Below are 17381 nucleotides of genomic sequence, written 5' to 3'. Positions count from 1 at the left end.
CGTGACGTACTTCCGATTGTGGGAGTAGAGAGAACGAGCAGCATGAAGGCGGCGTGAGTACTGGACACATCCCTGGTGCACTGCGTGTGGGGCCATGGGGCTCTACGGTTCACCGGCCTGTGAATTCCCACTTGTTTAACCCGCTCCCCTCCCAAACCCAACACCACTTTTCTTCCCTCCTGACCTTGAGATAAAATTTACCCTCCTCTTGCCCTCCCCTCATCTGCTCTGTCGGTTATAATGGACAATCGGCAACATTGGACACCATCCCACGCCCTCCCGGTGGGTTTACTGTAGTTCATTAGTTCATATCTTGAGAATTTTGCTGATGACCTTGTTTCCTGGCTCTGTCTTTCTCACCTTGCTTTGTATCTAGTTTTCATGCTAAAATGAATACATGCATTTTCCTTCCTTTTCCATTGCAATACATAAATTTATTTTTTAAGATTATCTGCACAAAGAGGGATTTTTTTCTATCATTTATAAAAACAATGTAATCAAAGCAAATCAACATGATTTAATGAAAAAAGGCAAAAATGTCAAATAATGTTTGACATTTACTGGAATTCTTCAAGGATGTAACATGCAGAGTCAATAGAGGTGAACTTGTCAGTGTTTGGATTTCCAGCAGACATTTGACACATGCCACATAAGAGGCTGATGCATGTGATAATACCTGCAATATTGGTGGAAGTGATTTAGCAAGCATTGCAGACTGATTATCACATCGAAATCAATGAGTCTGGAAAATTGGGTATTTCTTGTTAGGGTTAATGCTATTAAGATGTTATTACTAACAGAAGAATGTCGAACGAGAGACATTATAACAAGCTCTAGAGAGGATCACTTAAAAGTGAGGAGCATTGGTATCTTCTGCAGCGGTTGTAAATAGTGCTTCACTCCCTCAGCACAGAGAAGGCTAGATTACTGGATGCAGTTAAAGAGGATGTAGATACATTTTGAAATATTGGGGAATCGAGGGTGATGGAGAAATTGCAGAAAAGAGGACAACGATGAGAAGGCCTACCGGGAGGAGGTGGCTGATCTGGCACTCTGGTGTCAGGACAACAGCCTCCTCTTGAACATTAAAAAACCTAAGGAGCTGATCGTGGACTTTAGGAGGGCACATCATCCGAGGACGTACACACCATTGAGGATAAATGAGGATACTGTGGATAGGGTGAGCTGTTTTAAATACCTGGGAGTCCACATGTCTGAGGATATGACATGGACATCACACGCTGCAGCACTCGTGAATAAGGCAAGGCAGCGCCTTTACCACCTCAGGCAATTGAGGAAATTCAGAGTGTCTCCGAGGATCCTCCAGTGCTTCTACTCAGCGGCGGTGGAAAGCATCTTGTCCGGAAATATTACAATCTGGTTTGGGAATTGCTCTGCCCAGGTCAAGAAGGCTCTGCAGAGAGTAGTGTAGCCGAACGCACTATGGGAGCTTTGCTTGCCCCCCTGCAGGAACTATACATCAGGAGGTGCAACTCCAGAGCCAATAAGATCATGGGAGACCCCTTCCACCCTGCAACGGACTGTTCCAGCTGCTACGGTCAGGCAAACGCCTCCGTTGCCATGCTGTGAGAATGGAGAGGTTGAGAAGGAGTTTCTTCCCAGAGGCCATCAGGACTATAAACTCCTATCTCACCAGGGACTAACTTTACTGTACCATTACTCCAAATACAAGGCGTAGCTATGGGCACACGCATGGGCCCCAGCTATGCCTGCCTATTTGTAGGTTACGTCGAACAATCCTTGTTCAATACATACCAGGGCCCCATCCCCAACCTCTACCTCCGCTACATCGACGACTGCTTTGGTGCCACCTCCTGCACCCGCACACAACTGACTGACTTCATCCACTTCACCACTAATTTCCACCCGGCACTGAAATACACCTGGACCATCTCCGACACTTCCCTACCATTCCTTGACCTCACTATCTCCATTGCAGGTGATAGACTTCTAACCGACATACACTATAAACCCACTGACTCCCATGGCTATCTGGACTACACTTCTTCCCACCCTGCTTCCTGTAAGGACTCCATCCCCTACTCCCAATTCCTCCGTCTACGCCGTATCTGCTCCACGGATGAGGCGTTCCACACCAGGACATCTGAAATGTCCTCACTATTCAGGGAACGGGGGTTCCCCTCCTCCACCATAAATGAGGCTCGCACCAGGGTCTCTTCCATACCCCGCAACACTGCTCTCTCTCCCCATCCCCGCACTCGCAACAAGGGCCGAGTCCCCCTAGTCCTCACCTTTCACCCCACCAGCCATCACATACAAAAAATAATCCTCCGTCAGTTTCGCCACCTCCAACGTGACCCCACTACTGGCCACATCTTCCCATCTCCCCCCATATCTGCCTTCCACAAAGACCGCTCCCTCCATAACTCCCTTGTCAATTCTTCCCTTCCCTCTCGGTCCACCCCCTCCCCGGGCACTTTCCCTTGCGGCCGCAGCCGATGCAACACTTGTCCCTTTACCTCCCCCCTCAACTCCTTTCAGGGACCCAAGCAATCGTTCCAGGTGCGACAGAGGTTTACCTGCATCTCTTCCAACCTCATCTATTGCGTCCGCTGCTCTAGATGTCAGCAGATCTATATCGGTGAGACCAAGCGGAGGTTGGGCGATCGTTTCGCCGAACACCTCCGCTCGGTCCGCAATAACCAAGCTGACCTCCCGGTGGCTCAGCACTTCAACTCCCCCTCCCACTCCATCTCCGACCTCTCTGTCCTGGGTCTCCTCCATGGCCACAGCGAGCAGCACCGGAAATTGGAGGAACAGCACCTCATATTCCGTTTGGGGAGTCTGCATCCCGGGGGCATGAACATCGACTTCTCCCAATTCTGTTAGTCCTTGCTGTCTCCTCCCCTTCCTCAGCTCCCCTGCTGTCTCCTCCCACCTTCCAGCCTTCCGGCTACTCCTCCTTTTCCCTTTCTTGTCCCCACCCACCCCCACCCCTGATCAGTCTGAAGAAGGGTTTCGGCCCGAAACGTTGCCTATTTCCTTCGCTCCATAGATGCTGCTGCACCCGCTGAGTTTCTCCAGCTTTTCTGTGTAACCTTTACTGTACCATTATACTGCTTTCTTGTAAATTGCTGTTTTTTTTCCCCTTTTTCCTTCCGCCCACAATATTTAATATGTAAAAGAATATGTGATTCTGTTCCATTCTGTTTGTAGTTTGCTTGGTTGTTTGTTTGTTTTTTGCACAAAGTCCGTGAGCATTGCCACTATTCATTTCACTGCACATCTCGTATGTGTATGTGACGAATAAACTTGACTTAACTTGAAGTCTGAGCCAAATTAGCCATGATAATATTGAATGGCTTGCAGACTTGACCATGCCCTACTCAATTTTATTGTGTACACTATCAGATCTTTTTGTTTTTGTTTTAAAGATGTTTGCAGTATTTCTTTTAATTTCAGCCAGCTCTTTCCCAGTCGTTAGGTTGGCACTGATTAGAATCAAGGTGTTCTCGCTTGGACCAAAAGAATAGCTACCAGGCTAATAATCCTGGGACAAAAAAATCACTTGGGAGGTGACAAAGCAATATTTGGGTAAAAATAAGTCGTCTGGCTTCTCTTTCAGTTGGGTAATGAGAGCTGTTATGATTTTTGTGAAAGATCAGGAAAAGAAAGAAAAATGTCAGTGTTCTAATAAAGAGTGATGATGTTTATATAATAGAAGTCTTTGCTGCTTTACAGTGTTTGCGTTGCTGATTCTCTTGGGAATGGATGTCCAGTATGTCATGCCCCAGCATGGGTGAAAGATCTGCAGCCAAATCGACAGCTGCACAATATTGCCCACTTATGCAGCCAACTTCAAGATCTCTTGAATAACAAAGGCTCTCCAGGTAAGGTTTTAACTTTGGAATGGCAGTCTGATAATGAGATACTTTTGGAAAAAGTAACCTTGATTCTGCTATTTGCCCAGGTTGTTTGACTTTGCCCAGGTTGTTTGAAATTTTCTCTCATATTAGTTTTTCTTTACAAATACAGCTCTGTAATCAAAATATTATTAAACTACCAACATGCGTAAAATTAGAAAACGTTTAAAATAATACTAGACCAAGTGCAGACCCGGTCTGCTCCCCCAACGCAAGAATCCACCACTCACCCGTTTCCCCCGATGCAATATTGCACCACTCACTCATAGCGCCCAACTGCACAGATGTGGCTCATTTCTCCTCATCCCCCAGCACTCCCTCCTCCTCCTCCTCTTCACCCTCCCTCTTCAATCCCTAGAGAGGGAGGGAGGGGGGGGGGGGGGGGAGACGCGGGGGGCAGGGGGGGGGGACGGCAGAGGGGGAGGGGTTAGAGAGGGAGGGGAGTGGTGTAGAGAGGGATGGGGAGGGGGGTAGAGAGGGAGAGGGGCAGAAAGGGAATGGGTAGAGGGAGGGGGGGAGAGAGGAGGGGGGGGGTGAGGGAGGGGGTTAGAGAGGGAGGGGGTAGAGAGGGAGGGTGAGGGTAGATAGGGAGGGGGGTCATATCCCTCCTCCACCCCTCTCCATCTCCATCCCCCCCACCCCCCCCATCTCCCTTTACCACCCCCCCCCCCCCACTCCATCTCCTCCCTCCTCATTTCCCTCACCCTCCTCCCCTCACTCCCATTCCCTGCCCTAGGACCTACCCAGTTCGTAGAGCAGCGCCAGGGCCTGGAACTCGACTTTGCCCCTCTCTCCTGGAGTGTCCTGTCCTGCCTTGCGAGTGCATTGTGACGTCACTCAGATTATTTTCCCAAAATGGGTGAGTTTTCGGGCTGTTTTTAAAACTTTAAACGATTATTAACTTCGGAAATATAGGCAGAAATACGACGGGAAGATGTTTATCGCCTTGACGAGAAAATGTGAGAAGGATTTTGAAAATGGGATGACTGTGGCCTAGCGTTTGGAAGAAAAGAGGAATTAACCAGATATTCTCACGCGCGCGTGCGCGCACACACACACACACACACACACACACACTAGACTTTTAGTATTATAGAGATATTACTTTTGCAAAAAATTACATTTAATGTTATAAAGATAAAAATATTTTACAAATCATCTTAGTGTCTAGATCGAGCCGTTTTGTATTTTGCAATTGCAGGTGTCTAATTATGCAAATTATCCGATTTAATGTTAAATAAGGAGGAATGACTTGGCTTGTTCGATATCCCAATTTGAAGTCTGTATGGAAGGGTATTTAATTTTTACCCTTTAAATTTTAATAAGAGAGTGTGATTAACTAAAGGGGCTGTCCCACTGCGGCGACCGAATCCTCGAGTTCAGAAGAGTTTGCCCTCGCCTCAAACTCGCAGCATGGTCGGCACTGGAACTCTCCTTCATGCTCGAGGGAAGTTCCCGCATACTCGCGGCCTCAGCTAGGTCGCGGAAAAATTTTCAACATGCTGAAATTTGGTCGGAATGGTTCTTTTTAACTCGTAGTGCCGTGGAGTGGGGTCGCTATTTAGTTACAGACAGTTGAGGACAGCCGAAGGTAATATCCTGGATCACAAACTACCTGACTGGACGACCACAATATGTCAGGCTACAGAACTGTGTCTTGGACATGGTGGTGAGCAACACAGGGGGCCCACAGGGGTACAGTCCTCTCTCCCTTCCTGTTTACTATCTACACATGTGCCTTGGAGGCCGAATGTCAAGAAAGATACACTTGGCTATCACTCGGTACAGTGGCTGTAAAAGGACAGCACTGCTGGGGGATAGAGTTCTTTCCACTGCGTGTGATGAGTCTGGCCCGGGTCAGCACGGCTGGGGCACCAGGGGTAAATTTGCAGGGAGGGCAGGAGCGTTGAGAAGGAGGGGGTCGGGGGTCATGCCAGCAACTCACTCAGTAGCTCGGGTGGCTGCGAGCGGCCGCCGGGACCGGACAATGGAACTGCAGCTAGTCCCGTGGCTCGCAGGCGACCTGGGAACTGCAGCTAGACCCGTGGCTCGCAGGCGACCTGGGAACTGCAGCTAGACCCGTGGCTCGCAGGCGACCTTGGAACTGTAGCTAGACCCGTGGCTCGCTGGCGACCTTGGAACTGTAGCTAGTCACAGGGGTCGCAGGCGATGTAGTAGCCATTTAGCTTAACTCAGTATGTTATAACCAGTGCCTTTAAATTTTATCGGCCTGCAATTATGTGGGAGGGATTTATACATAGTCTGAGGTGTGTTTGCAGCTGGGATTCTCGGGCAGTCTCCCTAGTAGTTAGTTTAGTTTAGAAGAAGCATGGGGGAGGGAGGTCACGGCTTTCGACCATGCACGAGTATGACCACGAGTAAGATTAAAATGTACTTATATAAGAAGAAGTTTGGATGAATATCATACTTTTTCGATTGTTAAGGGCTTGGAAGATTGTTAAGGGCTTGTAAAGATTGTTAATGGCTTGGACACACTCGAGGCAGGAAACATGTTCCCGATGTTGGGGGAGTCCAGAACCAGATGCCACAGTTTAAGAATAAGGAGTAAGCCATTTAGAATGGAGACGAGGAAACACTTTTTCCCACAGAGAGTGGTGAGTCTGTGGAATTCTCTGCCTCAGAGGGCGGTGGAGGCAGGTTCTCTGGATGCTTTCAAGAAAGAGCTAGACAGGGCTCTTAAAAATAGCGGAGTCGGGGGATATGGGGAGAAGACAGGAACGGGGTACTGATTGGGGATGATCAGCCATGATCACATTGAATAGCGATGCTGGCTCAAAGGATCCTGTTTTTACTACTACAATAAAGAAACTATTAATCAAGAGACTGTGTTTGGAAGATTTATCTTTCGACGGCTTTGAATGTCTCGTGGAGAGCTCGTGGGTGGGTATTGATTATCTTCTGATCCCCTGTCTTCAAATGGTGACTAAAGGACTCATTCTTGAAACAATATAAAAATCTGTCACTACATTAGAGTCGAAAGCTACCTTACTACCAGGAGGTAGAAGATTGGTCCCATAGAAGAGGGACAGAAGATTGGGCTGGATCTCTGAGAGATTACTGTCAGAAGAACTGGTTCCGTAGAAGTGGAACTGAAGATTGGTTCAGTCGAAGAGAAACTGAAGAAACTAGATTTCTGCCAGAGATTGGTTTAGAGCCTGCCGGTAGATTAATTGACACAGCCACGCGACTTATCTGAAGATTGAAAACTTAACTGATCGAGAGCGTGAGTAATGAACAGCTATTGTATTATGCTGTAAATTTGAAAGCTGGAACGCTTTAATTAGAACAGCTTCTTACCGCTGTGGATTGTTCGACTGATTTGTCACGTTTAAAGTGAAATTACAGGCTCTGATAAAGAGTCTAGAGATGTATTAGAAGTTCAAGTTCTGTTTTCGAAAGCAGCCAAGAAGCTAGTAAGACTGGACTACCAGGTGCTCGGCCTTGGTATGATTTGAAGCTGAGATAAGACACATTTCTAAACTGGTCACTTAGAAAATAATTGGATGTTTTCTGAAAGTCCAGTTTTTTTTTTTGATTCTTTCGGGTGTTTATGGAACACTGCACCAGAATGAACGCGAAGTAATGCCATAACTATTGAATGTTTATCAGTAAAGAAGAAGCAGACTGAAGAAATCCTGTTTCTCTTATTAGAAGATTTGGCAGTCTGCCAAGACCTGTTTAATTCATGGAGCCAGAAGAAGTACGTAAGCCAGGCGAAGGAGCGCCACCAGAGGGAGCTTTGGAATATTCAACATGTAAGCCAGGTGAAGAAGAGCCGGAACAGAGATGATATAGCGAACGAACAAAGAAGCCCACCGAAAAGGCCAGTGTTGCATTACTGGAGAAATGCCAGAAGGAGAAAAACAAGCTATAGAAGCAGGTTATCCATTTAATAGATCCAGGATGAACTCATGCGCCTTAAACAGAATGCTGAAAAAGTAAAATCTAATCATGGGTGGCTAGTCAACCTCGTCTTGAGTTGCACAAAACCACTTATTACTGAGCCTATCACTGCCTTGAGGAGGAAAGCAAAGAGCCAAATCTGTGGTTTCAAGAAGCGATGGAATATCTTAACGGCATCGTTGGCAATGTAGAGAAATGGATGGCTGAAATTTAACAAAGGACCGCGTATGCTATAGTAGGAGATGCTATGCAACAACGTGTCGAAATTGAGCAAGAAATAATGCCACAAGGTAGTAGCTCAAACGTTTGAACACGAAGATCGACATGTCTGGTTCAGAAGCCAGTTCAATTTCAAGGGCCACTGCTCGTATGGAAGCTGAAGCAACTATGGCTGCTCTTTTGTTACAAGTTGCCACCTTGACGAGAAAGCATAAGATTGAAGCACAGGAAGAACAGTTGGAACAGACCAGGAGAGATGCCGAGGCACGTGCGGAACAGATGAAGAAAGAGGTTGAGGCAGTTAAAGAGAGAAGGAACAGTTGGAACTGGGTACAAAGTTGGATGAAGCCAGGACGAAGATTGAGATACTGGAAGACCAAGGTTCAAGAGGCGGCTCTAAAGTATCTGATGGGATGAGCTCTTATTTGAGAAAAAGAACTGCTCAAAGGGAAACATCAGCTGAATTAAATGTACAGCCACCAGCATAAGTGGTCTCGCCATTCAAATCTAGCACTGAGTAAGTGGATGGTCGATAAAACTCAATCTCAGCCACAGGTAGTTAAAACGAAGCAAATAATCTTTGGACCATCTGTTAAGGCTCGTGATAAGACCTACGCAGCTCAGCACTCTTTTCAGAGGCCTAATATACAGGCTCGAGCAAGCCGAGATTCGCCGATGCCTGTTTATGATACATTGAGGCCTAGTCTGGGAAGAACATCTAGCCAAGGGACTCGTGACAAAACTTATCCAGACCAGCATTCTTCTCAGAGGCATGTTTACCAAGGAGGGATTTAGAGAAGAAGTCTGTGATTTGATGTGGAATCAAATGAGAATTAGCGAGTCTCTAGCTCAACATAATATCTCTTCCACTTTACCTCAAATGGAAATTGTTAAGTACGATGGTGATCCCTTGCGATATGAGACTTTCATAGACCAGTTTGAGAGGTGTGGAGAGGAAAACTACTGATGATGAAAATAGTTTACAATTTCTGGAGTATTACACAAGCGAATATCCAAAGGAGCTTGTTGCAAGTTCTCGGAGGCTGCCTGCCGGTGAGGGCTATCGAACGGCAAGAAAATTGCTCAAAGAACAGTTTGGTAATGAGCGCTAGATCACCAATGCATACATGAAGAAAGCCTATGCTTGGACAGCTATCAAGCCAGAAGACGCGAAAGCATTGTGGGAGTTCGCAATATTTCTTAGAAGTTGTTGTAGCAGCTCGTAGAAACACCTCAACTCCATGCAAGAAATGAACGCAATATGAAAACTATCATTCTAAAAATGCCCGACAGACATGGAGAAAAGTGGAGGTCTGATAGAGGAAATTGAGAATTGAGAAGCGTTGCTTCCTGATCTGGTGAATTTCATGGAAAAGGAAGAACGGTTAATGTCAAATTTACGCTATGGGAGTATTCACGATCCTAAACCAATTGCAACTGTCAAAGGTTTTACCTTTACTAAAACAAAAGGAAGGTCAGGACCTCAGGAAAGTGGCTTTGTTACCGCTGTAATACCTGCAGAAACGAAAGGTGAAAAGGAAGGAGATACATCTACTGTTAAGCCAAGATGGTTCTGCTTCTCATGTAACTAAGTTGGTCACACCATAGGTGGCGTCGGAAATTCAAGAAAAAGGAATATAAAGGAAAGATGGATTTCTTAAAGGAGAAACTTAGAAACAGAAAATAGGTGCAGGAGTAAGCCATTCGGCCCTTCGAGCCTGCAACGCCATTCAATATGATCATGGCTGATCATCCTACTCGGTATCCTGTACCTGCTTTGTCTCCATACCCCCTGATCTCTTTAGCCACAAGGGCCACATCTAACTCCCTCTTAAATATAGCCAATGAACTGGCCTCAACTACATTCTGTGGCAGAGAATTTCAGAGATTCACCACTCTCTGTGTAAAAAATGTTTTTCTCATCTCAGTCCTAAAAGATTTCCCCAATATCCTTAAACTGTGACCCCCTGTGACCCCTAAACTGTGAAGGAAATCTGTTTTGGATGTTTGAAAAAAGGACACATTTTTAAAGGCTGTAAGAGTCCTATAACTTGTGATAAGTGCAAGCAAGATCATCTTGAAGCACTTCACACTGAGCAGAAGAAGCTGGAGCAAATAGAACAGAAGGAGAAGCCAGCTACTAGTGATGCTGTCACCTCACCTCAGATAACTGCCCATATTGGGGCCGGGGTAGAAACCTGAATCTTCTCTATCTTACCAGTACAGGTAAGGAATAGCAAGGAGAATACAGTGTTGCAAACGTATGCATTTTTGGATCATGGAAGTTCGGCTACCTTTTGTACAGAAAGCTTGATGAGAAGGCTGGACATTACAGGAGAAGAGGTTAAGATTCTATTGCATACCATGAATGAAGAGAAGGAGTGCGTTAGTCATTACATTGCATGTATGGAAATATCTAGTCTGGATGAAGACAATTTTATACCAATATCTGAGGTGTTTACACATGAGAGACCATGCCTGTTTGTCATCAAAATATACCCGGGCATGAGGACTTGAAACAATGGCCTTACTTGAAGGATGTGAAGATACCTAAAATAAGTTCTGGTATCGACCTACATATCGGAACAAATACTTTGAAGGTTTTAGAACCTATACAGACTGAGGAGCCAAGGGGATGGACAGTTTGCTGTGAAAACCCTACTAGGATGGGTTATCTATGGCTCCTTGAGAAGGAACAACTAAAGCAGGAACCAGAAGAACTACCCTGCTGCTGCTGTTAATCAAATATCAACTGGTAAATTAGAAATGCTATTGATCAAGCAATAAAATCATGACTTCAATGAAAGCACCAGTAAGGAATCTGAAGAAATGTCCAGGGAAGAGTTAAAGTTCTTAGATATTATGAACTACTCAGTAAAGATGATAGAAGGACACTATTGTCCGGACTTACCTTTCACACAGTCTGCCGAATAATCGTCGTATGGCAGAGCAACGCACCCAGAATCTGAAATGCAAGTTTGGCAAGAATACGAAATTTCATGAGGAATATACGTCTTTCCTAAAGGATATGATTGACAATGATTATGCCGAAATGGTACCAACAAACCAACTAAATCGAAGTGATGGAGAGCTTTGGTATATTCCGCACCATGGAGTGTATCACTCGAAGAAAGGGACCTTGAGGGTGGTCTTTAACTGTGCTGCAGTCTTCAAAGGAACATCACTTAACTGCTAATTTCAACAAGGGCAAGACCTTACCAACTCACTCATTGGGGTTCTTGTTAAATTCAGACAAGAACCGATTGCTTTGATGGCTGATATTAAAGCGATGTTTCATCAAGTCAAAGTATCAGAAAAACACATTGACCTCTTGCGATTCCTGTGGTGGCCTGATGGTGATGCACAACAAGATCTCTTTGAATACCGGATGAAGGTACATCTCTTTGGAGCAGTGTCATCACCAAGTTGTGCGAACTTTGCATGAAAGAAGACCGCAGAGGAAAATAAAACTCACTTTCCAGAAGAAGTGATAAACACTGAAGAATAATTTCTACGTGGATGATTGCTTAAAATCCATGTCTGCGGAGCAGGAAGCAATTCAAATGGTAAAACATCTGACCTCCCTCTGCAACAAGGGAGAAATCACACTTTCCAAGTGGATTAGCAACAGCCGTGTTGTATTGGAAAGCATTCCCCCAGATGATAGAGCCAAGGAGACCAGACAGTTGGATTTGGAGAAAGACAATCTGCCAATGAAAAGAGCATTGGGACTGCACTGGTGCATTGAAACAGATGTGTTCAAGTTCAGAATCTCTATTCAAGAGCGACCATGCACTGGAAGGGGTATCCTATCCGTGATTGATTCTGTTTATGACCCTTTGGGATTTCTTGCACCATTTATAGTGCCAGCCAAGTTGATTTTGCAGGATCTTTGTAAGGAAAAACTTGGATGGGATGAGAGTATAACGCAAACTTCCTCTCACCGATGGACAGAATGGTTAGCAGATCTCAACAAGATCTCAGAATTCAAAGTAGACCGGTGCATGAAGCCTACAAGCTTTGGTAAGATCAGAAGTGCACAGTTGCATCCTTTTTCAGATGCCAGTGAAAGTGGTTACGGTACTATTTCATATCTAAGACTGGAAAATGATGACAAAAAAGTATATGCCGCATTCTTAATGGGAAAGGCCAGGTGTGGCACCATTGAAGTAAATGACAATTCCCAGACTGGAACTTACTGCCGCAGTCTTAGCTGTTAAAGTTGACTTAATGCTGCAAAAAGAACTACAGCTTCAACTGGAAGAATCTTATCTTCTGGACTGATAGTATTACGGTGCTTAAATACTTCAACAATGAGAACAGACGTTTTTTGACATTTGTAGCAAACAGAATCTCTTTTGTATTGGAAGCTACTAATGCTTCATAATGGAAATGTGTTAGCACAAAGAAAAATCTTGCGGATGAAGCTTCTAGTGGACTAACAGCAGAACCCATCTTAAACAAGAAGTTCTGGACAACGAAGGATTGAAAACTATTCTGTGAAATTGAAGCAATTTTAAATGGTCGACCTATTACTAAGAGTTCTGATGATCCGTAGGACTTGGAAGCGCTTACACCAAATCATATTCTTCTGTTGAAGACCAATCCAATACTACCACCTGGACTCTTTGTGAAAGAAGATTTGTATATACGAGGCAGATGGAGACAAGTACAATGTATGGCAGATCTTTTTTGGAAGAGATGGACACAAGAATATTTGCCTCTGATCCAAGAGCGACAACGATGGTCGAGGGTTGGAAGAAATTTTGTTCCAGGTGATATTGTTTTGGTGGTTGATTCTACTACATCGCGAGGTTCTTGGTTGATGGGAAGAATACTGGAGATCATGCCTGACGTTAAGGGTTTGGTGCGCACAGTACGATTTCAGACTAAGAACAATGTTTTAATAAGACCAATGACCAAGTTATGCTTGCTTCTAGAAGGCGAAGGTGAAGATGGAAAAATCGCTAAAGAAGTCGGAGTGCTGATATATAATGCATGTTATATTTTGCTTTTTGATATATGTTAAGCTTTTATAGCTCCTTTTTTAATGTCTATTAGTAATTGCCTCGTTACATACTTAGAACAATTAGGGGCCGGTATGTAGTAGCCATTTAGCTTAACTCAGTATGTTATAACTATAAACCAGTACATTTTATCTGCCTGTAATTATGTGGGTGTGATTAATACGTAGTCTGAGGCGTGTTTGCAGCTGGGACTGTCGTGCAGACTCCCTAGTGGTTAGTTTAGTTTGAAGAAGCATGGGGGAAGAGGTCACAGCTTTCGACCATGCACGAGTATGACCATAAGTAAGATTAAAATGTTCTTATACAACAAGAAGTTTGGATGAATATCATACTACAATAAAGAAACTATTAATCAAGCGACTATGTTTTGGAAGATTTATCTTTCGACTGCTTTGTATTTCTTGTGGAGAGCTCGTGGGTGCATATCGATTATCTTCTGATCCCGTCTTCAAATAGTGACTAAAGGACTAATTCTTGATACGATATAAAAATCTGTCATTATAGGCGACATGGAAACTGCAGCTCGTCCGGGGCTCGCAGGCGACCTGCGCGCTACAGCCAGTCCCGGGGCTCGCAGCCCTGGGCGCTACAGCCAATCCCGGGGCTCGCAGGCGACCTGCGCGCTACAGCCAGTCCCGGGGCTCGCAGGCGACCTGGGCGCTACAGCCAATCCCGGGGCTCGCAGGCGGGGCAGCCAATCCCGGGGCGCAGGCGACCTGGGCGCTACAGCCAGTCCCGGGGCTCGCAGGCGACCTGGGCGCTACAGCCAGTCCCGGGGCTCGCAGGCGACCTGCGCGCTACAGCCAGTCCCGGGGCTCGCAGGCGACCTGCGCGCTACAGCCAGTTCCCGGGGCTCGCAGGCGACCTAGGAACTGCAGCTAGTCCCGGGGACGTGAGGGAGCTGGGAACTGTAGCCAGTCCTGGGCACGCAGGCGATCTGGAAACTGCAGAAAACTCTTGATCATGTCTACACGACTAAACCAAACCCTTGATGCTGCCCGCCAGCCTTTTTTCAAAATTTAGCTAATCAAAATGGGGGTGCGTCTTCATTGCCGGGAAATACTTAACTGATTGCATCTATGTAAGTATTGCTGATCAGTTTGGATAGCATACAAAACAATGCTTTTCATTGTAGTCCAGCGACTGTGACATAATAAATCTAAACCTAAATGTGGGGAAGACACGTTCACAAACCCTGCCACTGTCTATCCTCTCATTGACAAATGTGTGGAAACAGATTATTTCAATCTTGGTGTCATATTTGATCCTGTTTTTGTTCAGTTTTCTACCTCCTGTCTGTGTCTTCCACTTTTGTTACATTTTCCAGATCTACACTGCTTCGACTTATCTGCTGTTGAATCTCGATAATGAGCACCTTTTAAAAATGTGATTGTTGCAATGAGCTTCTGACTGGTCTCCCTAATTCTCATCCTGATCCCATGGTCCAAGCTCTGTTTCCCATGTCTTAACTTGCAATCAATCCTGCTCACCCATCTTTCCAGTGCTTTTTGATGATATAGATTCCATCATACAGAAGCCCTTTAATTTCAAAAATGTCAATTCTTATTTTCATGGACTTATCTGCAATCCCTCCCCAACCCCCCCCACGATGTCAATCATCTCCATCAGGCTGGTAACTTTGGAGATATCTGCATACTTTCAATTTTGTCAACGTTTACATTATTGAATTTAAACATTGCACAAATGGGAGTCTTAACTTCAATTGCCAATGTCCTAAGCGCTTCAATTTCCCACTAACCTGTCTATTTCTCTATAATGCCCTCCATAAAATATGCCTTTTTGAACAAGCCTTTGATAGTTATGTGCTAGGTGTCTTTTTTTTCTCCAAAAAGCTCTTTTGAAATCTCCTAGGATGATTATGGTATGGGAAAGAGCTATATAGTTGGAAGTGTTGATTGGGGGGGGGGGGGGGGGGGGAGCTGTATTTTAACATATCCAGTGAGAATGTTTTAATTCCATAAAATTATTTATTTTGATGAAAACTATTTATTTTCATCTAATCAAACAACATAGCATATATCCAACCTTCCTCTCTTCAAAATTACACTGGACTTCCATTGGAACATAGTTGCACTTAATTGCATCAGTTGCCTTTGCTGTTTTGGGTTTTTGTTTTATCTTCCACACCACTTTAGGGCAATCAGTAGTAAGAATCAATAACTCTTTATTATATTTTAGCTCATTGGTATTATTGCCATTAAACTCCCAACAGGTTTACAGATATGTGCAGCCTTTGTCAATAGTGCAATTAAAATCCTACATATGCTAATTGTTGTTTTGGGAGACTTGGAAACTAATGACACTGATCCATCAACGTCCTGTGCTGTGATCTTGTTAGTTTGTGGACTGCCACCTTGAATATAATGCATTGTTCTGTTTGCTCTCTGGCACCTTCGCTCTCTGGCTCTTTCATGGTTTTAAACAAATTGATACCACAAAGTACTGTTTTCGGCTAGATGTTGAAATCATCGGCAAGCTGAGAGTACTCATCCCTCTGATTCCTGCTACCACAATGTGCAACTCCAAGAGTCAGGTGAAGTGCAGGTTTAGCAGAGAGGTTTTCCACCAACTCAATGATGACACCAAGCCAAATCTATGTGCTGCTTTTTTCTTTAACTAGAACAATTCCCATTATCATTACTTGGAGTGGACAAACTTCGATGGGATAAATAGAGGACAATTATGTACTAAGAACAAAAAAAATAACAGCCTTGATCAAGCCATGGATTAAAGAGCAGATTTCCAGTGGTAAGCTGAAAGTGACTGCCTTTGCTATCAAAGGCCACATTTGACCAAGGAATTAAAGCAACATGGTAAGACCAAAATTAATCGGCATCAAAGGATAAACATTCCACATTATTTGATTAAGAAGGAACTGCAATGCTGGATTAGTCTACCCACATTATTTGATGTCAACTGTAGTTTTACCATGACATCTCTCACAATGGAAGGTAATCTCAGATGTCAATCGCCCAGTTACAAGCCGAGTCCTCTTCAGTTGTTCTATCTATGACCATCAGAAAAGGCAGAAGGGTGGCTGTTTGCTGTTGATTGCATAATACTCAATTCCATTTGAAATTCCTCTTCAGAGAACCAATCCATGCTTGCATATAGCAATAACTGACAACATTCATGCAACAACTGATAAGCAACAAGTAACATTCACATCACAAAAATGCCAGACAATGGCATTATTAACAAAAGAGTTTGACCACTTATTCTTGATAATCATTGGCATTACCATTGCCTGCGTCATCATTGATAAGATACTCAACTCGATCTGCATCTAAGTACTGCACAACAAGATACTGTGCATTCAGTGCAGTTGAGATCTCAAAGCCTTTCTGCCTCTGCGATGCCTAGTCAAGAGAATGATGGAATATTCGCCATGTGATTGATTGAGTGCAGATCCAACACTCTCAGGAAGGTTGACACCATCCAGGACAAGAGTCAGCTTGAACCTTCATTCTTCCCACCACCAACGCACAATGGTAACAGGATGCACCATCTATAAAATACATTTAAGTTACTCATTCAGGTTCCCCAGCAGCATCTCACAAATCTGCAACCTTTACCACCTAGAAAGACTAAGGCAGCAGGCATCATCTGCAACCATCTGCAAGTCAGAAATCAGGCTGCATCAATTTGTCGGATTGCCATTAAATCAGGCTGCTTGCAGTCATCCGCAAAGTGATGGACAGTATTGTGTTCATGCTATCAAGAAGTGCTTAGTTACCAATTATCTTACCAATACCCATCTTGCTAGGGGTTGGAGGCGGTATTTTGATTCGGGTCTGGTCCTCGCAACTGCTTTGATCCAAACGTGAGCTGAATTCCTCAGGTAAGATGAGAGTGTGCAACTTTCTACATTGTCATTCCTTAAAAAAGGCAATTCATTGTGTTGCATTAGTAAAATCTTAGTCATCATTTGTTTCTTCCCCTTGACATCAGGGTGGCATTTGACCAAGTGTGCAATCAAGCAGGAAACACTCCATGGTTTGAATCATACTTCACAAAATAATGTAGCTGTTGATTTTGGAGGTTAATCATTGTTCCTGAGTGGAGCATTGAGGGGAAAACATTCCTATGCTGTAATCATACCTTACAAAGAAAGGTGGTAGTTGTTTAGTTTACTTTGTTTAGAGTTTCTGTATAGAAACAGACCTTTCAGTCCACCAAGTCCACGTCGACCAGCAATCGCAGTTCATCAGTCACCCTGAGCTCAAAGCGTTCTTGCAGCAGTTCCTCTGGGCACCATCCCAGGTGCAGCCATCTTCATCCACAT

At 44.5% G+C, this 17381-nt stretch overlaps 1 protein-coding gene across 1 annotated transcript in view; it reads left to right on the top strand.

Moving 5' to 3' along the window:
* The window catches only part of bard1 (BRCA1 associated RING domain 1), a 190415-nt gene that overhangs the window by 10754 nt on the left and 162280 nt on the right, over positions 1-17381 (top strand). Inside the window, 1 exon segment of the mRNA XM_055638306.1 lies at positions 3724-3872. Within this exon segment, the coding sequence (XP_055494281.1) occupies positions 3724-3872 (149 nt within the window).

This window comes from Leucoraja erinacea, chromosome 7 (assembly GCF_028641065.1).
Source record: "Leucoraja erinacea ecotype New England chromosome 7, Leri_hhj_1, whole genome shotgun sequence".
Taxonomy (NCBI): domain Eukaryota; kingdom Metazoa; phylum Chordata; class Chondrichthyes; order Rajiformes; family Rajidae; genus Leucoraja; species Leucoraja erinaceus.
This window is presented reverse-complemented; position numbering and strand designations above follow the sequence as displayed.